At 40.6% G+C, this 26,219-nt stretch overlaps 1 protein-coding gene across 8 annotated transcripts in view; it reads left to right on the top strand.

Moving 5' to 3' along the window:
• Positions 1-20,719, top strand: part of TULP4 (TUB like protein 4) — a 139,938-nt gene extending 119,219 nt beyond the window's left edge. For 7 of the 8 annotated variants that reach the window (XM_052679279.1, XM_052679328.1, XM_052679295.1 and 4 more), the window contains 5 exons: positions 1,535-1,679; positions 2,867-2,960; positions 4,490-4,633; positions 8,678-11,253; positions 12,924-20,719. In XM_052679279.1, coding sequence (XP_052535239.1) covers positions 1,535-1,679; positions 2,867-2,960; positions 4,490-4,633; positions 8,678-11,253; positions 12,924-13,040 — 3,076 coding nt within the window. In that variant the 3' untranslated portion in view covers positions 13,041-20,719. The remainder of the gene's footprint in view (positions 1-1,534; positions 1,680-2,866; positions 2,961-4,489; positions 4,634-8,677; positions 11,254-12,923) is intronic. The other variant, XR_008205792.1, reaches the window with a different exon arrangement.
• Positions 20,720-26,219: the final 5,500 nt, after the last annotated feature.

The raw sequence follows: 26,219 nt of genomic DNA, 5'->3' as shown, positions 1-26,219 counted from the left end.
CCTAAAACAGAAATAGCTCAGGTAAAGAAACTGTCTTGCTGCTTGGTTTTCTGAAAGCTTTTGCTTTTGCTCTTTCTGTTTCCCACCAGTGAACTTTTTCAGTTACATTATCTCTTCTTACTCACGATGCCCTTTGTATAATGTGGGGCAGGAGTATTTGGCTCAGAGTGAGATCACTGGTTATGGAGCCTTGATTTGCCATATTAATGCAGAGATTTGCCAACTGAAGTGTCATGTTTCTATTTCTTGAGGGTTTGCTTGAAGTCTGAAGCTGAAATAACTCAGCTGTACACTATTTTATTAATTCGTGGAGGATATACTACATCTATACTACATATATTACATCTGGTAAACTTTCTTAAATGATTCTGAAGATACCTAATCTGAGTAACTGCAAATGTACCAAGCTTTACACATTTTTACATTTAAACTGTAACTCTCCACAGTGTAGATTATATAGTCTACACTATGCTAGGGGCTGGTGCTCTTCAGTATCTTCATCAGTGACATAGATGATGGCATCGAGTGCACCCTCAGCAAGCTCGCAGATGACATCAAGCTGAGTGATGCAGTCGACACATGGGAAGGAAGGGAAGGCATCCAGAGGGAACAGGACAGACTGGAGAAGTTGGCTCATGAAAGCCTAGTGAGATTCAGCGAGGCCAAATGCAAGGTGCTGGCACTTGGGTCATCAGGACAATCCCGGGTATTTATACAAACTGGGGGAAGACCTCCTTGAGAGCAGGCCTGCAGAGAAGCCCCAAATCCTTCTGGTGGACAAGAAGCTGGACATGAGCCAACAGTATGCACTTGCAGCCTGAAAGGCCAACCGTGTTCTGGACTGCATTAAAAAAGGGTGGCCAACAGGGAGAGGAAGGTAATTGTCCCTCTCTTCTCAGCTCTTGCAAGGCCCCATCTGCAGTACTGCATCCAGTCCTGGGGCCCCCAGTACAGGAAGGATGTGGAGCTCTTGGAGTGGGTCCCGAGGAGGGCCACTAAGATGATCAGAGGGCTGGAGCACCTCTCCTATGAGGAAAGGTTGAGGGAACTGGGCTTGTTTAGCTTGGAGAAGAGAAGGCTCAAGGGAGACCACATTGTGGCCTTCCAATATTTGAAGGGAGAGTATAGAAAGGAGGGGGAAAGGCTGTTTACGAGGATGGAAAGTGATAGGACAAGGGGGAATGGTTTTAAACTGAGACGGGAAGGTTTAAGTTAGATAGTAGGAGGAAGTTGTTCACCCAGAAGTTGGTGACACACTGGAATAGGTTGCCCAAGGAGGTTGTGGATCCCTGGAGGCATTCAAGGCCAGGCTGGATGTGGCTCTGGGCAGCCTGGTCTGGTGGCTGGTGACCCTGCACATAGCAGAGGGGTTGAAACTCTATGATCATTGTGGTCCTTTTCAACCCTGGCCATTCTGTGATTCTTCATTAGACACTGTACCAGCTGCCTTCATTACCATCTTTATATTCCTAAGCATGTTTTTTTTGCATTTTTGCATGCCAGTTGATTATTCTAATTGTTGCTTCCTATGCAGAATCAATATAGAGGCTCGCAAATCTCCAAAGATGTCACGAGCTGCACAGGAGATATCAAGATCACCAAGGTTACCAATAAGGAAACCTTCTATTGGTTCACCAAGCCTAACCCGAAGAGAGTTTCCTTTAGAAGATATTACTCAGGTATTGTGTGCATTGTTACCAGACCTGAGCCCACATGCTGTGGTACACATCCAGTGATCCTGAATAATTTTTTTCCACTTCTTTACAGCTACTAGATGGAATGCAGCTATAATTGCATGTTCCAAGTCAATATTAACGTTTGGAAATGTCAGTGGAATATCAGGCATTGTTTGCTAAGTTCTGCCCCCAGTAATTTTGTCAGTGTGAATCCATGTGAGAGGTTTTATATGAGTTGATGCTGTTGGCTGTTTGAAAAGTATATGTAGAAATGTTTCTTATTCCGTTTTTCTGAGCTGTCCTAATGCCTCTATAGTTCCCTGATTTGCTAGGGATCTGCAGAGACAAGATTGCTCTGCAGGGCCAAATGTTCTCTGTTTTATAATTGTGTGGAACAGCCTTAATTGGAAGGAAGGCAAGAAATTAGCACTTGGTGTTCTTTGTGTTGTTCACATTCTGTGGGTAAATGAAACTTAGCAGCCTGTAAAACTGTCTGGATTAGATACACATTTAATTAATACCAGTCTGAATTCTTTTTGTTTTGTATTGTTTCAGCTGTTTTTTTCCATTCTGTCATTTCTCTTTCTCCTTCTTACAAAAATCTTATAGTAGGTCAGTTACACAGCAAAACAGGACATGAGACCAAAGGCTTGGATCTTGTTCTGATGTGGACAGCATAACTCTTGGCTTCTGAGAAAATCTTTTAATCTTTCATACCCATAATTTGATCACCATGGAAGCAGTGGTTTGGGAAACTGCTTTGGAAGCTGGTTAAGAATAATTCATTTATATTTTATTTATTGTTTTGTAAAGTGATTCTGAAGCATAGAACCAAAGGACAGACGGTATTATTTTCTGAGATACAAACTAGTTGAACTCATAATGTACAGAAGAAGCAAGCAGTCGTGTTCTTCTAAGCAATGTTGTTTAGATGTTAATCAACTTCCATTACTTCCACAGCTTTAACTGATCATTGTAGATGTAATTTCAGATGGTGTTCAGATGTCAAAATGAGGCTTTTTAATGACTGGATGTAACAGTTCCTACACAGACACTTTAGTTATTTCAATTATAAAAAAAAAAAAAAAAAGCTGAAATTGTATTATTACATAGCTTTATTGCTCTGCAGGTTTTATTAGAGCTTGATACAGATCTTACTAGGTGAAAATGATGTTGTTTTTTCTTTGTAGCACAACTACCTTGCTCAGGTCACATCTAACATCTGGGGAACCAAATTTAAAATTGTGGGTTTGGCTGCTTTCCTACCAACTAATCTTGGTGCAGGTAAAAGCAAATTCTGTTTCCTTTTGCATATTAAGCTTTCTAACAAATAAGAAATTTACAATATACATTCTTCTTAAGTGATCAAAAAGCTTCTTTAACAGAGCAGTTGTTTTCTCCGGACATTGGGAATTAGAATTTACAAAATTCTCTATACCTGAAAGAGATTCAGATCTATAAATACAATACTGAGGTGAAAATGTTAAAAGTCTCAGGTGTAATAGATTAATTAACAGTAAAGTACAGACCTTTATTCTTACAGTTTATTTGAACAAAACCCAAGGTAATAGACAGCATTTTTGCAAGGAAGATATGAAAATCACAGTAGAAGTGTTTGTAAAAAATCCATTTTTTGTAGTAATTTACTTGCTAATTATACCAAAATAATGTAAAAATCGCTCTTACAGACCATGCTGAAGATTCTACAAGTCTCAGTGGGTAGCATTATCACATGATTCTCTTTCTGGGTTATTCCTAGACTGGTAGCCTTAAAAGTAGTGATTGTCTGCTCTCTTGATCTTTTTCTGGGTAGGCCTTTTCTCCCTAGACAGTCCTACCAAAAGAAAATGGCTAAGCAAAGAGCAGGGTATTTTGTGGAATAAATAGCAGGACTGAGCTCTGAACTGGAATACCAACGGAAGCTCTAAGAACTAATAACAATGCCCTGGATGCAAAATTAAACAGATATTTTTTGTGTCTGTGTTGACTACTATCAGACAAGAGATGGAATCCTAGCTACTGGCAAGATGAACCCCTCTGAACCAGCCTTGGAGCAAAGATTGTCCTCAGGATTTGTCACCCCACAGACAGCTACTGTAGGGCAGTGGCATCTTCTGCTTACTGAAGTGTTACACAGTGGTTGATTCCAGCCACTTTGTTTTACAAGTCTGTTATCAGTTTTTGACATCCACGTTTACAATGATTGCCAAAGGATAGTGTAAGAATGACTGTACTGGGTCAGATCAGGTGAATTTCTAATTCAGTACTCTCTCAGTTTCAGTGTAAATACGTAGAGAATTATATAAATGTAGAGTAAATGTGCAGTGCTACTTCCTTCAGATACTGTCCCTGCAGGACCTGGGTCTCAGGGACTACCTGAGCCAGGAGAGTTTCCTTTGTATGTAATAAGCAGATTTCCTTTCTGAGCACTTTCTCATTTTCCCCTGAGTTCTTATAAGTATGTGGCATCCTGTGGTGAAGAGTTCCAAAAGTAGAATAGAAAAATAATTTTCTTTCCTAAAAATAGATGCAAGTACAGATGAAGTAATTCATTTTTTCCACAGCTTAGCTAAAGAGATGCTGCTTTTGTTTAAGGAGAAATATCTGAAAGAAGCAATCCCTTTTGTCTTCTTTATGCAAAGTATTACACAGTGATTTGGTTAAGAATGTCTCATATATGCATTTGCTTATTAATAAATCACATAGAAATTATAATAGCCCTTCTATCTGCTTTGAGTTAATTCTTTTTTAGCTTTATCTGCTCCTTGTGTAACCATTTTTAAAAATTATTTCTTGTCACATTCTGTCTCTAGTAATATATAAAACCAGTTTGCTGCATCTTCAGCCCAGGCAGATGACAATCTATCTCCCAGAAGTGCGAAAGATTTCAATGGACTACATTAACCTGCCTGTCTTTAATCCAAATGTTTTCAGTGAAGATGAAGATGATTTACCAGGTAAGGAGGAATTTAGGCCTCTCAAATTACAGCTCTCGCTAGCTGGAGGACAGATCAGCTCCCTCTGATAAATACACAAATCAAAATCCCTTAGTCTGGTGGAATCCTGTAGAACTGGATTAGAATAAAACTAGTGCACATTACAGACGTTGTTTTATAAAGACATAGAAAAATGTATTGCTTATAGAGCTAGTAAGCTTCATGTGAATTGGAACATTAATCATCTTCTACTTAGTTCACTAGCAGTTTTCTGTAGATTGGAGCCTTGCATTCTGCATCTTTGTAGAACAGAATTGTATTGTGTTGGAAGTCTAAAGGGGTTGTTCTTGTGAGTTGATGGAAGCAAAGCACGATCTGATGGCAGGAGCTTGGGCCAATTCCTGACTAACACAGACACATTTTGTAAAGTGTTAAATCCCCTTTCGTATTTTTATCAGTAAAGGAGCTTACAAGGAGGCCAAAATAGTAAAGTGTTATGTAAACAAGGAGGATGGGAAAGGAATTTCTAATTTCACTAAGATGTAAGGCAGTGGGACATTCAAGCAGTACAGAGAAAGTTTGGATGCAGGTGAATAGAGTGTAATAGGTAAAAGGGTAGGAAGTACTAAGAACCTTCTCCAATTAAGAATAATAATAAAATGAATAGCCATGAAATTAAATTAATGCAATTTCCAAATTCTCATATCAGTGAGAGATTTGTGTTTCCCATATTGTAGTTTTTTGGAACTATAGAAGTGGCCTCCATGAACAGACAGCACTCTTTAAGGAAGAATGAGCACTGAAGAATTAAATTGAAAGTTCTCACACTGTTTTGGATCTTTTGAGTGCTGAAAGCTCATACGCTTGTGAGTGACCCAAACATCAAAGTAGCCCTCTGTGTTTTTAAAGAAATATTAAAGTGCTTAAAGTGAAGCCCATTTCCCCATGATTCAGGGCTTGTCTTGCTTAATTTGTGTCTACCTGATATGTCTACCTGTAAGATCTGAAGAAAGAAATATTTTCTTCAGAAAGATTTGAAAAAAATAGCAGAGACATTGGTGATCATATATATTATGCACTCAACAAATTCTCCTATGAAACTTATTTCATGCATGCAAAAAAACCAGAAAAACTGAATAGAAAAAGAAAGTTAATGTAAAGTTTCTTGTGTCCCTTCCTGATGTGCAATATCAGTGCTTTTAATTTTATTAGAAGAGCTGAAACAGTGTTCTGAATTACAAGTTGGTAAGCACCACGGAAATATAGGGAAAAATGTGAAGAGTTTTCTTCCTGCTCTTTGAGAAACATAATAAGAGTGATAATAGATTATCTTCCGTAAGAGCCTTCCTCTTCTGCCCACTTTTTTCTTTCAAGTTCCTTCTGACTTGGCAAACAGGCTATTGAAATTTTCGAAAATCTCTCAAGAATTCTTTCTTAAAGCCAGTAAGTATACAATGGAAAGATGGCTCCATACAAATGGAAATATGTATTGCAGTGTAAGTAATGGTTACCTGAGAAATTTAAAGGCAAACAAATGAAAAAAAAAAAAAACAGCAGTAGAAATTGCTGCTGGGCAGTGGAATTTGTGAAAGTACTCTGGGTGAGGTGCTTTTTAACGTAGTCAGTAAAGATTTGGCAGGGCAAAAAAACAGTGAATCGATTTAACTTGCAAATTATGCAAACAAATCAATTAAAAACCATTGGAGAAATGAAAAAAAAAGTTAGATTTAAACACATTGGGATATTAAGCAACACCGTGACAAATGAGATGTTATTTGGATAGGCACTTAATACCCATGACAGCAACATTCCAGATTGCTCAAGCAAAGCTAACAATTAAACCTTAAGCTTAAGAGCACAAATTGCTAGCTCAGGATGAGTGCATGGCCTGCCAGCCAGGCACAAAATTGCTCTGCCTTAGGGCTGCTGAAGTTTAGCTGTCAGCCTTCTAAAGGAACAAACGGAGATGCTGTTAAAACTTACCAACATATCCACAAATATCTGCACACCTTCCACATTCCACTGTGGCTACTAATATTGATAAAAACCTCATGCAAATGGAAGTGTAATTATAGGGCATGAGTAGGTGACTAGGATTTTAATTAGAAATTAATTATGAACTAGGCAGTGACTGGATTAATTCTGACTAATGGATCTTTTGCCTGATGAGTTCTTGCAAACCACAGATCTCCATAGAATTTGCTCGCACAAATGATCGTGGATAGAACTCTAATTTCCTGCCAGAAACCTGCTTGATACAACTTGCTTATTATTTTGTGTAATTTTTTTGTGCAGAACTAGCAAAAACTCTTAGGTTCTCTTTTTGTTTATATGTTATTATTCTTTTCTATCTATGTTCCTTCTTATTTTGACTTTTGCATCTGCACTTGCTTTCAGTGTTCTCCTTTTCCTGTTGCTCTCTGGCTTTTCAGTGGTAGCTCTTCCTGGAATCAGTCTTACTGCTTTTTGCAGAAGGAATTCCAAGCTGTTGGGGCACATTCCATGCTTTTTGCTTATAATCATGAGAATTTCTACACTGTCTCTTGTTCACCACCACTTGTGGGAAACTTTTGTCTATTCATCTGCTTCTTTTCACATTTCTGATTGCAGCCTGTCCAAACATTGATGCTGAAGTTTTCTTGATTTCAACACTTAATTCTTGAATCTCTCTTACTTCCCATCTATTTCCTCACATCCTTTCTACACCAACCTGCTTTCAACAACTTCTATAAGTTTTGTCTGTATTTCATTCCATTGTATTCCTCTCTCTGTTTCATATTCCTTCTCTTTGTATTAGAGGTTGCTCTGTCACTCACTATACTCAAAGGATAATACTTGCCTTTTCCCAGCTGATAACTGTATTCTCCAGTTTGCCGAAGCTCACCAAGTCTGGGAACATTATGCTAACTGATATAGTGCTTTCATTGCTGATCTTCCACTTTCTTCATCTTTTCCTTGGCATTTTGTGTGTGTGTGTGTGCATGTATGTCTGTGTGTGTGTGAGAGAGAGAGAGAGAGAGAATGCTTATCAAACATCTAAGTCAGTGCTGGTAATTGCTGTCAGGTCAAGGCAGGCTTGAGGAGCATTATAGCATCCTCTGCCCGAAGCTCTCTCCAACAAATCAAAGCAGCACCTCACTGGCTCTAGAGAGTGTCAGCCTGGGTCAGTGAGGGCTGTTTTGTGCCTTACCACTACTTAGCAGCTGCCCTAAACAAAGCCTGGGTGCCGCATCCAGTAGCTTTAGGATTAGAGGCAAAGAATAGGTGCCAGCAGCCAGGTATCTATGGGTAGATTTTCTTTTGTATTGTTTGATTGTTGATATCTTTATCATCAAAACAACTTAGCTGAAAACTAATGTGAATCTCGATTCTTAAAACTTTGTTTTGATTTAAGTAGTGTTCATTACAACTGGATGATGAGTGAGTGCTAGTTCAGACCCACCAGGTAAACTCACTGCTCTGGGAAAGTTCATGGGAATCATAGTGTGGCCTAAACGTGAGTGCTGAACTGTACTTCTGAAGAACCACTGCCACGAAGTTAACTTAAAATTGATCTCCAAATGTAAGAAATGTGCAATGGGAGTCAGTGCAGATAGTCTGGGTTACTTGCTCAAACTAATGTCTGACCCACTGATTTCAGGTCTGATAGCAGCCCTTCCAAATACAGCTGAGCTCCTAAACATATAAAGATAAGCAGGCAGTTAAAAAGTCAAAGGTAAAACAAAATGACAAAGTACAAAAGACGTGCAGTGGTCTTTTTCTTTCACTAACTTTAAAAACAAATTCCCCCCAGTTCCTGAATTTCATGTTAACACTTCCATGAACTTTCCCAGTGGCGCATTTTTTAGCTGCCCAAATGTCTTCCTCAAAGTACTGAATAAAAGCAAAAAATACATGAAATGCCATTTCTGGAGGTTTTTGTGGTTTGACGCTTGCTGTCCTTTTGTGTGCCTAAGCACCACGCTTAGCAAAGGCCAATTGGCCCTGAACTAGAGCAAGCAGAGGGCAATTGGCCTTGCCACATGCAGGGAGGCTAGCGAGTGACGGCTGTGTTGTTCTTTGCAGTGCCTGGAGCTCCAGGTGCCCCTGCCAGCAGCCCACCCTGCACCGTCAACATCCCCATTGCCCCCATCCACAGCTCAGCCCAGGCCATGTCGCCCACACAGAGCATCGGCCTGGTCCAGTCGCTGCTGGCCAACCAGAATGTGCAGCTGGATGTTCTGGCTAACCCTCCAGCCGAGACAGGGGGTGAGGGGCCAGGACCCTTCTCAGGAGCACCAGGCCGATTCCCTGGCCCTGGCGCAGTGGCACCAACCAGTGGAGATGTGGCCCGCGCTGCCCCTGTTCCTCCCACTATTGCCCCACCACCCCCTGCCATCGCCCTTGCCGACCTCCGGGACCATGGTGACCGTGAACACGAGCCCCCGCTCAAGGCCAAGCCCCCGCGTCCAGGACCGGGACCACAGCTAGTGGAGAGCGATGCTGTCATCTTTGGGGCCGCTCAGGAGCTGCAGCTGAACAAGATGAACCCCCCGCCACCCTACCCTGGCACCGTTCCCACGGTGGGCCCCCCGCCACCCCCACCTGTCCCCCCACCTCCGCCCCTCGACCTCTGCCTGAAAAAGGGGGAGTTCTCCCTTTACCCTGCAGGGCACTACCAGCCGCCCCTGGGGTATGAGCGAATAACAACATTCGACAGCAGCGGGAATGTGGAGGAAGTGTGCCGACCTCGTACCCGCATGCTCTGTGGCCAGGGCACCTACACCCTGCCAGGGCCCGGCAGCTCTGCCACTTTGCGCATCACCGCTGCCGAGAAGAAGATGCAGCAACCCTGCACCAGTGCCACCCTGAACCGGCTGACAGTTCCCCGTTACTCCATCCCCACTGGGGACCCACCGCCCTACCCCGACATTGCCAGCCAGCTGTCACAGGGCAGGAGCATTGCACAGAGGCTGGACAGCAGTATCATCCATGCTACTTTGCGGAGGAACAGTAGGGAGGCAGCGCTGAAAATGGCCCAGCTGGTGGACAGTCAGAGAGCCACCTTGCAGCTTCCCCCAAAAGCCAAGAGCAGCGTTGTGACGGCACAGTACCAGCAGAGAGTACCCACTGCTTTGTACACCTGCAGCCAGTGCAGCAGCAGTGGCGGCAGCAGCACCACGAGTGCTGGTGGTGTGAGCAACATCACTAATGCCAACTCTGGCAGCAGCACTTCCAGCATTGGTGGCATGAGACCTGATATGAGCACGGGGAGCAGCTCCCAGCACAGCTCTGTCATCGCTCACTCTGTCAGTACGTCGCCTTTGGCCTCCCAGTCCTCCTACAACTTGCTGAGCCCACCTGACAGTTCCCGTGACCGGGCAGATTATATCAACTCTGCCTTTACGGAGGATGAAGCCCTTTCTCAGCACTGTCCAGTGGAAAAATCGATACGGCACGTACCTGTGGCCTTGACGGAGGCTGCCATTGGTGTAAAACGGCCACCGCCGTACCAGTGGGATCCTATGGTGAGTGAAGAGATATGGGTTCCTCAGGAAAGGACATCTCAGAGCTCTGTACCCAACCCTTTAAAACCAGCCCCTCTCATCATCGGTCAGACTCAGCACCTGGATATGTCTCGAATGCCGTTTGTCTCCCCTAAGTCTCCAACGAGTCCCACTGCCACTTTCCAGACAAGTTATGGGGTCGGAATACCATACCCAGGAAGCTACAGTGCCCCTCCCCTTCAGGGAATGCAGCCCCCATGCTCCCCCAAAGAAGCTCTGGCCCCAACACAGTTTGCACAGCAGGAGCCCACAGTAGTGCTTCAACCAGGTTACCCACCCAACCTCTCCTATTGCCCTTTGCCACCCATGTATCCGGGAAGTAGCGCCTGCTCTAGTTTACAGCTGCCACCGATAGCCTTGCACCCATGGAGCTCCTACAGCGCATGCCCACCGGTGCAGAATCCCCAGGGCACTCTGCCTCCAAAGCCGCTCCTCGTGGTGGAGAAGCCGGTTATGTCTCCCCCGCCAACCGAGCTCCAGGGCCATGTGGGTACAGAAGTGATGGTGGAGACAGCAGACACCTTCCAGGAGGTGCTCTCCTTGACAGAAAGCCCTGTTCCTCAGAGGACAGACAAATTCGGCAAGAAGAGCCGAAAGCGGCTGGATAGTCGTGCTGAGGAAGGAAATGTGCAGGCTATCACTGAGGGCAAGGTCAAAAAGGATTCGAGGACACTGACTGACTTCAATTCGCTAATATCCAGCCCAAGGCTGGGCAGAGAGAAGAAGAAAGTCAAGAGCCAGAAAGACCAGCTCAAGTCCAAGAAGCTGAATAAGACAAATGAATTTCAGGACAGTTCAGAGAGTGAGCCGGAGCTTTTTATCAGTGGGGATGAACTGATGAACCAGAGTCAGGGCAGCAAAAAGGGTTGGAAAACCAAAAGGAATTTGAGGACAGCCAGTGAGCTGGATGAGTTCAAGTGCCGTAAGGCCAGCGAGAAGGAGGACGGGAGACTGGGGAGCCAGGGCTTTGTGTACGTGATGGCCAACAAGCAGCCGCTGTGGAACGAGGCAACACAAGTCTATCAGCTGGACTTTGGAGGGCGAGTAACCCAGGAGTCGGCAAAAAACTTCCAGATTGAGCTGGAAGGACGGCAGGTAGGAGGGCAGTGGCAAATGCTGCATCTGGGTGGGAGGGTGGGTGCCAGGATCCAGCCTGCCTCTATGCAGCGCAGTGCCTCCAGCTCACATTGCCTGCTGTTTGGGGAAAAACACACAGAAAACAAACAATAAAAACCAGCAAAGTGCTAGATTGAGAAGTAAGGATAAATTGCAGTTGTAATGTAAATGTACCAGACATATTCAGTATTATCCCAGTAAGACATAAGAACAAAGGCTTCCTTTAATATCGCTAGTTTTTACTTCTGAAGGGAAGTAGTTTTTGTAATAAATCAGTTGCATAAATTGGAGAAAAGTGCAACAAATTTCCTTGAGTATAGTTACAGTTGAAGTCAGTGAGTTTGGACAATAGCTCATTTACTGTGGCAGTTACATGTGCTTTGTTCGAGAGAACTGATGGGGGTTCAGTTAGGTTCCGTCAATCAAAATTTCCCCCCTGAGTTATCAGGCCTTGGCAGCTTGTTCTTAATCCTGAAGGTACAAGAGGAGGCTCTGACCCTCTCCCAGAAAGAGGCTCAGTGGCCCGCTTTTAAGCAGCCTATGGATAAAGAAGTTTTGGGAAGCTAGAAAATGTTTTGTTTTACAGTCTTCCCCTTCTGCCTGAGTGGGATGTTACTACACCAAAACCAGGCCATTAATAAATCAGCAGAACACTGGACTGGGACAGTCCAAGTGTTACAGATTTAATTCCTGGCTCAGTCATAGCATCTCTGAATGTCACTTTTGATTTATTACAGACATCAAGGTTCTCAACTCTCTCTGATTTAACTTGGGAGATCAGTGTCTTAAATATTCAACATAGATAACCAGTGGTAGCCTCCTAGTTTTGTCCTGCTGCAAAACAACAGCTTGTTAAGAAAGCAGTGACCATGGGTGCATAGCCATGAACCCCCGTGCAAAATCACACTGACCATAGGCTTTGCTGGTGATAGAACAAAGCTCAACTCACTTGCTTACATTCCAGCCCAAGAAACTTCACTGTAGAAAAAAATACAATCAGGGCTTCTGATTAAGCTTATGAAAAAGCAATATTAATAGGCCAAACTTTATGTACTCCCTGTAGAAGAACAACCTGACTATCCTAGCTTTACGTTTCAGACAGCTCTCGCTGCCCCTTTGCTAATTCATTCTCAGTCTAATTATTTTCTAGGAAAGTTTATACAAAGGAAAATAGAACTGCTGAAGAAATACAGCATGCTAAATGTGAGGTGCTGTAGACAGAAGATTGGTTCTTCCCTTTCTCTGAAAGCTCCTTCCTTTGAAAATGAAATCTGTTTTCCTGATGGGGCAATGATGGAATCTCTCCAACGGAGAGAACATTATTTTCCTGCATAAAGAAGGATGCTGTGGTCATTGGAAACATTGTTCTTACACCAACACTTTATAGTGTTTATATATGTTTTAATGCTCAATTTACAGAGTGAAATATTAGTCAAGTACTCTATGTGGTCCATTATTACAGTGCACTTACTCTTCGTTGTCCTCCCACTCCGTGCTGTGACCACCCCATATTAATTCAGAACGATTAACAGAAGTGTACTTACGAAGGGGCAAAAATATTTAACTCTTGTTCTTCTCTGTTTTTTCTATGACTCACTGTTTTTGACCTTGTTCTCTTTTTCCTTCCCCACTCTTCCCCTGCTTCCCAGGTGATGCAGTTTGGAAGGATTGATGGCAATGCTTACATTTTGGACTTTCAGTATCCATTTTCTGCAGTGCAAGCCTTTGCTGTTGCTCTGGCTAATGTGACTCAACGCCTCAAATGAACAAGCAGAAACCTGGAGAGAGGAAAATGTTGTCAAAACCTTCTCATAGAGTCCAAACTGGAAAATGTCGGGGCAGCCTACGTTAGGTGCACTGAGGTGCCTGGAAGCGAAGAAGGCCGTAAAACTGGAAAAGTCTCTTAGTGCCCAACTGAAGGGCATTAACTCTAATCAGTCATGGGGTGGAGGGTGGGGGGCTTTCTTCTCTTTTGTTTGTTTGTTTGTTTTCAGGTGTTTTCTTTTTTTTAAAGCATTGTGCTGAGTTTCAGAAAGAGCAAAGGGTTGAGAGCCATTCAGTGTTCTGTGGAGAAGTGTGGCTTTTGGCTTGTTGTGATGGTTCTGCTGTGTTTGCTACAATAGCTGATGTAAGCTCATAGAGGGATTAAAAAAGACTGCTCTTTTTGATAGACTGCCTTATATCATGCTGTTCTTTTTAAAACAGGGAACATAACTTTTTTTCTGGTCCAGTTTGTACTACTACTACATCAATGATAGCAGCAAAAAAAAAAAAAAAAAGAAAAAAGAAAAAAAGAAGCTATAATACTTGAAGATGCGTGTTTCTTCTCTGATCTCTGATAATAACTGAGTACCACAAGTTCCAGGGAGGCTTCTGTAGGTCAATATTTAATTTATACATAACGATGTGTTACTCAGAAAAGAAACAAAACTGTTACCAATGTGGTTTTAAAACTCAATGTATCAAATAAGTTGATGTCTGCTTGTTTTGTGTGCTGTTACTGGGGATAAACATCTTCCGTTGGGTGACAGAAAAGAGGGAAGAACATAATTAAGAGCGTTCCTTCTTTGCGCATACTGATCAGCAGTATTCTTCAGTTTGGCCTGCAGCTGGAAGAGGTACAGTGTGACCAGATGTACCTTCAAGGCCATGCCTATACACACTCCTCATTTAAATGTGTTTACACTTTATAAACAAAGTCATTCAAGTGAGTGAGAAGGCCCAATGTATTCATCTTCTTGGTAATCAATAGGAATCAAGTTCCACAACATTGTATCTGTGCTAAAATTAGGAAGGAGACAGAAGTATAGCAAGTCATTACAGGAAGCAATTTCATCAGGAAAGCAATTTTGTTACAGGAAACAACATCATGGCTGGCTGGAGGACAAATAAGCTAAAAGTGGAAGGAAAAATTGGACAGAATTACTCCTTTTATCACCATTACTACTTGAGTAGTTCTTGTGACTGTAGTTTGTGAAGATAATGCTATAGGTAAGAAAGAGTGGCAAGGCAAAGTTTAAATGGAGTGTTACAGGGAATGGCTTATTGACAGGAGGGCAGCTTGTTCTGGCTAAAGTTTAGTTTCTGGTGGACATGCAGACTTGCTGACCATTTAGAAGGGTTGCTTGCACAGAAGGTTTTCTGTGTTGTCCATTTTTGTGTATGTATTTCTTCGCTTTCTCTCTTGCCTCCTTGCCTGCATTTTGCTATAGAATACATTCTGGTATGGAAACAGTTTCCACCGTGATGCACAAAAACTGTAATTATTCCTGTAATTGTTTGGACATTAGATTACTAAACATGACTGCAGATTTCCTTCAAAAAATTATTCTTTTGATGTGAAAGGCACGCTGAGGAAGATAAGTTAGTTGAGATGTTAATACTGCTTTGTCTTTTATCCAGTTTAACTTCTTACTTGAAAAGCTGTATAACATAAGATAAACAGTTGTGATTTTATCTCTCTTTTTGAAAATTCTGGTGGTAAGGCAGTTCTGTGTTGTATTTAATTCATTCTAGAGGAGCATACCATGTAAGAGAGGACCATGCTGTAGCAGAGCTTACCAGAATGCAGTGAACAAGAAACTTCTGCTCTGCTGACACTTGTAAAGCAATACAGCACAGAGGGAATAATAAATATCAGTCAGAGAGGAGTTTGAGAACTGCTAAGAGAGACTACGAGGCAGATCATCCACAGGTAAAGTCCTACAGGGTGAGTCCAGGAAGAATCCTTTGCAAAGTGGTTTCCTTGGAGAGGACAGTTAGAGGTAAGAAGGAAGGAAGGGCAATAGATGGCACCATGCCTGTATGATCCCAGAGTTCAGGAGCTTCTGCTTACATGTCAGGCACAACATTCCCCTTGGCATTTAACAGACTTCATTTGCTTCAATTAATTTTATTGAATTTCTCTATGTTATCTGGCCTATTTGTATTTTTTCTCATGTGCATTACGTATTCGGCAGCTTATGTGCCTGTATCTGTAATGTGTGTGGGATGGAGGAACTGAAATAATTTGGTCTGTTCCCTTTAAAATCTGGAAATTTTTCCCATTGATTTTTATAAAGGAAGCACGATTGAGCCATTTGTCTGCATTGAGTTACACCCTGTGCAGACAGTCAGTTGAATTCTCAGGTCTGCTGCTATCAATATGTGAGGAGGAAAGTTGGCAGATTAGTGTCCTTTCCTACCCAAAAGTCTGTGCTTACCAGTCATACCCAAATTAGAACGTAATGGGCATATGCTGAACAGCATAGACAAGAAATGTATCATGACATGCTCACTGTCTGGGAGAAGGGCGACTCATTTACACTAGAAATCTTCAGCTGAAAGGAACGTTGCCTGTAGTTTTAAGCCAAAATTGTTACCAAGTGCGAAGAACATCAGTGTTTTTTTCTGAACAAAATCTGGTCTAATTAGGACTTCTGTGTGCAGTTTCTTTAATCCTCCATGGAACAGTATTCCTCTTCACTTGATTCATAAGCAATTTTTTCCAATTATCAGTAGCTTTCTACTAATGTAAAACCACAAATCACAAGCACATATAGCAGGTAACAGCTTACTAACTTGGTTCTGTTGGCCAAGCCTGTGATTGCATCGTTCTGGTGGCTTCTGCCCAAACGAAGCACAAGGAACAGCTATCATAAATCAGGAAAGTATACACAATTTCCAGCCTTCCTATTTGTTTGTCAGATGTTATAAGATAAGCTACTTTTCTGTCTTGTTGAAAATACTTTGATAGAGTCCCTAAAGGGAATTAAAATTGAGGGTTGTAATGGTTTGGAGAATTAGAGATAGAAACTACTCTCAAATAAGTTGAATTGAAATGAAAGAAGTGGAAGTGGTGTAAATTCTGAGAGTGGAACTGGATCGTGAATTGTATGAAGGACAAGTAAAAGCAGCAGTTCTTCTGTTTTTCATTGAGAGATATGATATATGACACAGATTTAAAAGCTCCCCCCAATACATTCACTGAAATCCTGAAGATTGCTATTGCATTCAGCCAAAAAACAGATTTTACACTTTATACTTAATTTGAAAGATCCAAGTTTTCTGTAGATAACAAAGTTCTTCTAGGGAGAATGTAGCAAGGTATTCAAAAATATTCTTCTTTTATACACACACAGGGATTTCCAGAAAATGTTTTTCCAAAGCCTTTTTTTTTTTTTTTCTTTTCTTTTTCAATTGTGCAATAGTTCTGACAGTCTGGGGGTCTTATGGGCTTTTTCATGGTTGTTTGTTTTATTCTGCTGCTTATCTTTATTTCTTTTTTTTTTTTTTTTTTTTAGGAAGCTCTGAGTGGTTTTAAAAGATAATTTAATGCAGATTTCTTGTTAACATCCAAAAGGCAAACTATTTATCTTGTGTAATATAATAAGTGATTAAGGGATTATTTTATTTCTATATATCAGTGAGCTATACACAATTTATTATTTATATTTAAAGAGCATATTTGTAAGTAATTGTATGTTTTGCTGCACGAAGTTCAAAGTGCATATAGGAAGACTTGGTTTTGTGGACTAGTATGTAAAATTTCATCATTCAGGCAGGCAGAAATATTTTGGCGTATCTAAAAGCAGCGAGTTTGCTTTGAAGGTCTGTGTAGACTACAAAGAATGTAGATGACTTCTTTGGGACCTGCAGAAATCTGTCCTCCACAGTTTCCCTCCTTTGTTTTGAAGTACATATTTCAATTGGGAATGCTTTTAAAAAATACAAAGCTTTCCCTCTTGTTTAGTGCAGTGCTTTTTCTCTAGTTATAAGATAGGCTGGCTTGCGTGATAAAAGAGAGTGTAACGATGTAGGCTCAGTTTGTAAGTTCATTGCATAGCCTGGTAGGATTTAACGGTGGCATACTTCAGTGCACTAGCAAACTAGCTTAGTATGAGCTTGATGAGGCACGAGAAAGAGTACAGCAGTAAATGTGTTTCTCTCTACTCAGGCTAATGCACTCCTTCAGCAGAGCTCAGCTGGTTCCAGCGCAGCCATAGTGCTGCTGATTCTTGTGTTAGCACTGCATGGAGCTGATTGAGCTGAGCCCTGACCTCTGCCAGTGGCACCTTCTCTTCTTCAAGGTGCTCCTCCACTGAGACACACTGGAGACAGCATTCCTTCTCTCTTCTTTCCAGTTTAGCTCCAAGAACAGCATGCAGCTGCCATAGAGTTTGCCTGCAGCAGCTTTAAGCAGAGAAAGCCCCAATGTCAGTTGGTGGTTGTGTGGAATCTGCTCCTGTAAAGGTGCAAAGAGGTGTAATAGAGATCCTGATTCATTTAGAAAATACAGCTGATAGCCTCGAAATAAAGCTCCTAACAGAGTCTGTAAATTGGCACTTAAAGTCTTGTATGATATGCGCCATGCACAGAGTGATTGATGTTGTCTTGAAGCAGTGGGAATATTGCATTTCTGCAATGCACATATGGGAGAGAGAGGAAAGAGTTACAGAAAGAATTTTCGTCGTAATAGTTATTCACTGAGTTCCAGAGGCAGCAGAAAGAGGTGCCATGGCTTGCTTGATCTTGGTTGTATGACAGTCAATCTGCACGTAGGTTCATCTCAGATAAACCTTCCATGTTGCAGCCACAGAAAAATAGTTGTACATTTCTTTATCTAGTTTTGTTCTATTTTTTTTATGGAGCTGCACAAAGCCTTGAGCCTGGACAGTCTGACTTTCCCTCACGTGTCTTTTTTTTTTTGGTCTAAGAAATTCCAGACAAATGTGGGAGCTTGCCTGGTTGTTACCTCAGACAATTTCTGTGCATTTGCAGCCAGATATGTGTTACCCTATGTTATCTTGGTGCCCTTTTACCTGTCAGCAACACTTTAAATCCATGTGCAAAAACTGATTTGAGTGAAAGAGAAGACAGGGTAAGTTTTGACTGGTTTTTACGAATGTGTTTGCCAGAGCAACAGTTTGGAAACCACACATTTCTGCAGATCCCAAACCACTCAACGCCAGTAAATCTGACCTGGGGATTAGCAGCAGATGAGCCATTTGCATGGCATGCTGACAGAGGGCCCGCTTCTCACCTCACCAGGTTACACTAAGGTACTTAAGAGAGGGGAATCGCACCCAAAATGCACTTTGCCATCTCTGTATGATTATAAGGTAAGAATGACTGACTTGATCTGTATATCCATTTAAAACATCTGTACAGCATTAACGAACAGCTATACTGACAGTTCTGTGTGAACTCACCTGAAGCACTCTGGAAGTAAAATGGCAGCCACAAAGCAGTCTTAGAGAATTTTGCCTTATTTTCTCATTTCTAGGACTTCAACACAGGAGAGCAAGCTGTTCATGTGATTTAGAGGTTGGTGTAATATTTTTCCCAGTATACGAGGGGAAATAATATACTGCTGACAAAAATGAAATAATTCTGGTAGAGGAATTTTTTCATTTTGAAGTCCCTTCACTTTCACAGCAAGCACAATCCTGCACCAGCAGCTACTGGCACAGAGCTCTGTCACCCTCAGGAGTATACTGCAGGTAGGGATCACGGTCCTTTTTGTAAGGTTGGAATTTACACGCATCATTCCCGAAGGAATAAGATTCATTACTGCTTGTGAAAGGTGGGCTATGCAAATGATTATTTCATATTTATTTAATTCTTTTAAAAAAAATCCCGCTGAGATGTTTTTAGATTAAAAGATGCAGCTTTGCATATTGCTTGGTACCTCTGGAGATGTATGAGGAGAACATTTCTTTTGGCAGTTGGATTGTTGCTCCATGTAGGAAATTAGATTTTTAAGAAAAAAAACAATTACTGAATAAGAGAATGAAAAAGGATTCGGTGAAGCAGTTCTTGATACAAAAATTAAAAACTTCACCATTCAACTTTTGATTTTGCAATTGAATTTATAATGAGAAGTTTGTTCTTCAGGGCAAACTGATTGTTATGAAGCTCTGTGCAAGAGCATAGGTTTGCTGATTTGGAGCTTAGTGCAGGATCAAAACAACACGATTTTGTGAGATTTGTGAGTAAATAAATGAAAATCTGGATACTTACTTATCCAAAGAGTTCCAAAGAGTATCCAAAGAAATTAAATGGTATGGTACCTTCCAGTGGCTGGAAGGGGCCTACAGAAAAGCTGGGGAGGGACTTCTTATAAGGGCATGTAGCAACAGGATGAGGGGAAATGGCTTTAAAATGGAAGAAGGTGGATTTAGACTGGATATTAGGAAGAAATTATTTACTGTGAGGGTTGTGAGACACTGGAACAGATTGCCTAGAGGGGTGGTGGATGCCCCCTCCCTGGAAGTATTCAAGGCCAGGCTGGATGGGGCTTTGAGCAGCCTGGTCTGGAGGGAGGTTCCTTGCCTACAGCAGGGGTTGGATCTAGATGATCTGAAAGGCCCCTTCCAACCCAAACCATTCTGTGATTCTACGATGTTCAAATGTGCCAGATCATTTTGAATCCTTGCCCTCCGATTTAAATAACTACAAATTTCAAAATATTGTCTGATTCAGCAATCCTGACAAATGTCATCTACTTGTGGAGTGGTTTTCTTACTGTCCAAATGGTCAGTTCTGGTAATATGGATTAAGATTAAAGTAATAATAAAAGAGAAACATACCAGTGTGCAGACACCTGAGTTTCAAGTATTTAATCAGGATAGAGCTCAGCTTATAATTCCTGCCTATTCTGTTTCAAACTATTTACTCAAAACTATCATAGTTTTCCCTTCATTTCTTTTGCTTGCTTTATACATGATTTGCCTTTGGTTTCCCTTCGCTTCACTGCTTCAGCATTTGTTTCTTCATTTTCTGTGTTGTGCATTTGGGGAAGGGTTTGTCTGTTCAAGATCTTGTTGTTTGTTGTAGATAAAGTATACGGTGTTGTGGAACAGCATGGAGATGCATTTGATTGAAAAGGCACTGTAGTGTTTCCTGAAAAAGTAAGGGAGTTGCATTTGCTTATTAAACCTGTTATTTTGGTACTATAACTTTGAACATGATTTTGGATTTTATTTTTTTTATTTAATTTAAAGAGCATATACAATCATGCGGGTGCACATGTTCTCAAGATAGCAAGCCCTGCGTGTTTTTCTTTTGAATGCTTGTGAAAATTGGTACACAGTTTGTGTGCTTTTACATGTTTTACATGGGGTTGGTTTTTTTTTTTAGTAAATTTTGGGGAATCTCATGTTTTCTCTTTTTTTTTTTTTTTTTTTTCCTTTTCTGCTCAGTGTACCATGGTATACCTGGTTTCCACTTTGTTTGTACTTAAAAACATATCTTGATCTGCCTCTCCTTTCATGTATCTTGTGTAATAGATTTTGCAGGAGGTGCCTAGAAAGCATTGTTGGTTTCCCTATAAAAATGTGGTTTGTCCAAATTCTTTACTGTCTACATGATTGGCAGATTGACTCATTGCCCTATTTTTCCTTGATGATTTGGAGTTGTAAGAGTTGTCCAGCTGTTGCTTAATAAAATTTTGCAGACTAGAAAATTCCTGACTTGTTTTTGTTGCATTTTCATCATGTTGAGCACCTTAAATACTTTAAAAGTAGTTGACAAGCCTCCTCTGGAATGACCTGAATAATAAATAGCCAGAAGCCCCTGTGCTTTCCGATTTCAGTAACTGTTTTAAGTTCCACTGAACCCAATCCATGTACCAGGCCGTAGGACTGTGTCAGTCGTATGGGAGGACAGATGGCAAAATTGTCATGGTAATAATTTTCCCATCTGCCTGAACATCAGCCAGTTCTTGTGCCATTTCTCCTCTGCTTGCTTTCCTTTCTAAGGAGGTTATCTTTGGCATTTCTGGTAGTTCTCATGTTGTCCTTGATACACTGGAAATTTTAACATTACCACAAGGAACTCTTCTGTCTATTGTCTTTAATAACAGAATAAAATGCTGTGATGGCTAGTGTTCCTTCACATTTTTAGCAAACATAAACATTCAGGGACTGAAGAAATCATATTAATAAGCAGTAGTAAAGTATTATACCTGGCTTAACGTACACCCTAACTGTAGCATAAATGAGAGAATCTTGATGTCAGTTCCCATAGCAAGTTCTCATAATGGGTCCTCGTTACCTTTGGAGTGTTGCAGGACTCTCTGATGGATCCTGACCTCTTTACCGTATTCATGGGTGGCCTTGAAAAGAGTTTGAATACTGAGCTATAGAGTTTATTGATGATATGAAGTTACTTACAATAGTGAAAGCAGTGACCAGTCATAAAGGATCTCAGGCCTTTATCACAGTTGGCAATAAAATAGCAGATGAAACTCAGCATGGATAAATGCAGAGTCATCCTCATGGGGGATAATAAGCAAGTGTAGATTCACGTGTGCAGTAACTGTCTCTGAAATGACCTCTGCCACTCAGGAGAGACTGAGGATGCTACAGTTGAGCCAGAAAGTTTCTGGCAATAGCCAGAGACTGGGAGAGTACTAGGACTAAATACCACATGAATTTCCTCTGTCCATTCTCTTCCTGCAAATGGCTTTTGTGGGAAGCTAAGCGTGAGTCTTGAATGGATTCTAATTTTGAGCCAGTGCAGCTATTCCTATTCCAGCACTTCTAAAGCAAGCATAAAGCAAGCATAGTGTATAGAGGAGGCAGATTAACTTTGATTTGGGATGTGTCATAGTTCAGTGACGAAGATTTGTGTGGTCATCTATTTCTAGAAGGAAGTCCTATGCTTTCTCTGGCTTTTTTATTTATCGATGCAGTGTATTTACAAAAATAAGAATTATGTGAGTCCCGTGCCCTCTGATTTTGCTGCCTGTTTAAACGTAAGAAGGAAATGTGAGGGAACACTGTGGCTCTTTAAAGAGAAACTGAGAATACAGCAGCTATACACAGAGTTAAGCTTGTATATATGATTGAATAACTACTAGCTGTGGGCTTTTTCATCGAGACAGGTTATTGTTGGTGTTATCTGGTCTGGCATTTTCCACTTTCTGTTGGCATTACTGCCAGAATCACAAAGAATAATAAAATAGCAATCTTTACTTACTACTATTTTTTTTTCAACAGCAGCCCAGCTTTCAATATGCAATGTTAACAGGATAGACGCAGAAGCTAAGCAATTACCTAGTTGTGAGGGTGTTGCATAAGATCAGGGGAAAAAAATGGCAGCACTTCACGCCGATTGAAATTCATCTCAGCCCTTTCATCTGGTTCCTCATCCATTATGGCCGTGTATTCCTTATTCTCATTTTCTGCTCTGTTTAAAATGAACACATTTCATACCTTTTTTTTTGATTGATCAAAGCGAAAACTATTCATCTGGGGGAATGTTTTGGTTTGTGCATCTCCTGATATTTTTAGCTTTACCAATGGTTCCTCACTTTCCTCAATTTCTCACTTCCCCACAGATAAGGAGAAAAGTTAGATTTGAACTGCAGTAAATACTTTTTCATTGTTTTTCCCCTTTCAATTTGCATTCTGTGGTGACCATCTTCTTTCCTAAAATGAGGGCAACTTTGTTGTGCAGGTTTGGTGAGATTAATTTCTTCCTTTTCTTGTCAAAGCCATCTAGGACTTTTTTATTTTTCATGATTTGAATGTTTGCTTTAGAAAAGAGTCTGAATGAGTTGGTTACTGCAAAAGGGAAGATACTCAGAATGATTTAAACCTCTGACATCTCTACTTGCCTCATCTGGAGACAGCCAAATGCAGTGTCTCATCTTCATATGTGGCATCACTGTGATTCTTTTTAATGAGGGAAGCATCTTGGCTTTCTTGAGATCTGTGAACATACCTCAAGATTTTTCTTGTTGAGCTGCTGTAGTAACTAGTGTAAGCTGAGGTGTCAAGCATTCATTTTGACCGGCTCCATTTGTATGACATGGAGAGTATTTTGTGACTTCTCCATATAGTTCTGTCCATAGAATTGCTGCTACTGTTCTTAATTACATTATACCAATAATGTTATCTGTAGCTTATGAAATATATGAGTTTTGTAGATTTGAGTTGTGTCTGATCGACAGAACTTATCAGTGACTGTGAAAAAGGACTGAACAACTTTCAGAAAATATGGGTTACATATAATCCACACTGGAAGCACTGGAAGTTCTGTTATGAACTGCGTAACTTCCAAATGCCAATGAATTGTCCCCTCAGGCCCTAAATTCAAAGAGTATCCTTTTGAGAGCTGCCAAATTCCCCAAACAATTCCATCTCTGAAGATTGTGGAAAATATGAGTGAAATGCCACAGACTGAATGTCATCAGAAGCATGTGGTGTATTCATGATGAAGAAGCTGTTGGGTGAGTATGACAGTAGCAATGAGAGAGAGTTAAGGAAGTCAGTGAAGCTGCCTGGGGTGGATCAGCAGCACGTGTGATAGAATGTCTCTTACTTCAGAGGGAAAAGAAACCCAAGTATTTGAGACGATAAGAAGCTCATGAGTCAATGCATAAGTGTCAGTCACTTGTGTTCAGATACAGCAGTGCAAAATACTACAATGACGGTCATCCTCACCGTCATCACTACAAAGATAGTGGCTGTGGAAGCTTGATTTATGTGTATAAATTGTTACCATGTGAACGTTAGACATAGAGAATTAAAATGGTAGAAAATTGAGAAAATGATTATCTAAAATTAAAATATTCTCAAATAGAAAATGTTGCATACTAAGAGCCACTCACACCCATAAGGAAAATGTTTTTATTTTTTCAAAGATAGTAACAACAAACAACCTCATAGCAAGATGGCTTGCATCTGTGAAGTTACAGACAACCTAATAAAGAAAGAATAAAAAAAAAAAGGAAATGCAGCTGTCCTATGCTGGAGTACAGTTTGAAAGACTGAAATACCAAAACATGGAATTCAATATTGAAAATATTCCCAAAGTTGCTACATTAATCTGCTTTGCGTAGCTTGCTCAGTGCAAGAGACAAAGTCCAAAACAGTCAAAAGAACAGATGTTTAAGATGTTCTAAGTACGGTTACAGAGACAAGTGATGACATCAGCTGTCTTTAAATTGGATCTCGGAATTCTTTTGGAAGACATAGTGTAGCAGGCAATTCAGAAATAATCATTTAAAGACATTCAGAGAACAGGATGTACGATGAAATTTACTCTCAAAATAGTTAAGCAGGGAAGTAATTATATGAATGAGGTAGTAATCATATGAAACAACGGAGATCCACAATTTAACTAATTAATTTCAAAATAACCCATGAAGACCCATAAGTGCATATGATTTTAAAATACTGAGTGGGTGTTGAAGTTTTGAAAAGTTTTAGAGTTCTGGATAAATGCAGTCAGTGCTAGTGAGCCATATTCTGTCAATCTACTCGCTGGCCGATTTTGGATGCTATAACCTATTACATTTTATCAAGTTAGGAGGGAGGGAGCACATAATGACTTTTAAGAGGATGTCTTTGATTGCCTTCATAGAAACGTTATGAGTAGATGTCCAAGTAGGGAATGTAGGATGTTTTCAAGTACCAACGGAAAGAATGGAGTTTGAAAGCACTCAGGAAAGGATGTTGGTGAAATCTGATAGGAAAAATATTGGCTGCATTGTATGGATTGTAAGTGTGACTCCTGCTGAGATCATCATTGTTTCTATTAATATATATTAATTTATTCCAGCAAATGAAGAGGGTTAACCAGGCATTGACATCACCATGTCATTAGCACTACTGGGTTGTACACAAGCTGCAAAATTTATGTCAGATTTGATATTTCTGAAAGATGATAATAAAAGGTGCAGAAAGATTCAACGGAATATCCAAAGCAAGCATCCATTTCAAAAACATAACTGTAGGAATGGAGAAAGGTTTTTAATCTCATCAGCAGCTCAGACTTAATCATATCCTTAGCAGAAGAGGGTAAATCTATGTGATGAATTCTCCATGTCATACTTGAGCCCCTGAGAAAATCAGTGACCACTGTGAAAAACTCCCACTTCCTAAATTCTCTCATGAGAAGCTGATGGACTTGTTTGGAGGTAGTGTATGCCTCAACAGATAGATATAAATCATCCATAATCTCCACTGAAGATACAGCTATTCTTGAGCTCAGTTGTCAATTCAGAAATGTTATGTCTTGCCCAGAATATCAGGTGGTTGGAACACAAGGCTGGACAATATTTACAGATGAAATTCAGTGTTCAGAGGTTCATGTTTGTGGAGAAATAGCAAGCTTACATGTTCTGGGAGGATGTAGTGCTGCTACAGTGCTTTTACAGGTGCAGATAGAAAACTCTTGCAGATATAGCTTCGTATTCCAACAGATGTCTTTAAAACACAGGTGAAAAAATCCCATTATGGGCAATACTAGATGTCAGTATGTTTTTCTTATGAGCCTTTCTCAACAACAAATGAAGCTGTCTTTGAGCATGCAAAGATTGTCAGTTTGCACTGTGTACATTTACATTGGGATTTGGAGACAGTTTTTTGCTCAGTTTTGTAAGCTGTGACTGGTAAATTCAGTCTGGATACTGGATTTTTGGACCATACCATCAAAGCTGTCTTTCACATTTATTAAAGTCAGGGGTGCCCTCTGTCAATACAAATGTCCAAATCAGTTATGCTGTTGCTTGAACAAAGAGGTGCAACTCAATGCCTAGTAGAAGATCAAAGATGAAGAGACAACAATATCATTTCACTGAAAATTTGTAAGATATGGAGGGGAATTATGTTGTTTGAAATAAAATCTTGTGAATGTTTTATATTAGCATGTAAAGGGAAACATGCCATCTTTTTATGGTGCCTCTGAACAGTGGATTGTTGTTATTGTATTAAGAATCAATTTTTGACTGGTAAGTATTAAAGCTTAAATGTTATAATGGAAAAAATTGTTGCCAACAGGGAGGGCACCATTTTTAAAAGCTTTATCAATGCTTGCAGGCTGACAAAGGCTGTAGAACCTGAACAAAATCTTGCAACATTCATGTCTTCAAAAAGCATTAGTAAACTTTGCTACTTCAAACGACACTAGAAGCTGAATTTTCTGACCTTGGTTCATAAAGTCTGAGCTCAGTG

Source organism: Tympanuchus pallidicinctus, unplaced genomic scaffold (assembly GCF_026119805.1).
Source record: "Tympanuchus pallidicinctus isolate F22 unplaced genomic scaffold, pur_lepc_1.0 scaffold1, whole genome shotgun sequence".
NCBI lineage: Eukaryota > Metazoa > Chordata > Aves > Galliformes > Phasianidae > Tympanuchus > Tympanuchus pallidicinctus.
Note: the sequence above shows the minus strand (reverse complement) of the source record. Positions and strands in the feature narration are given on the sequence as shown.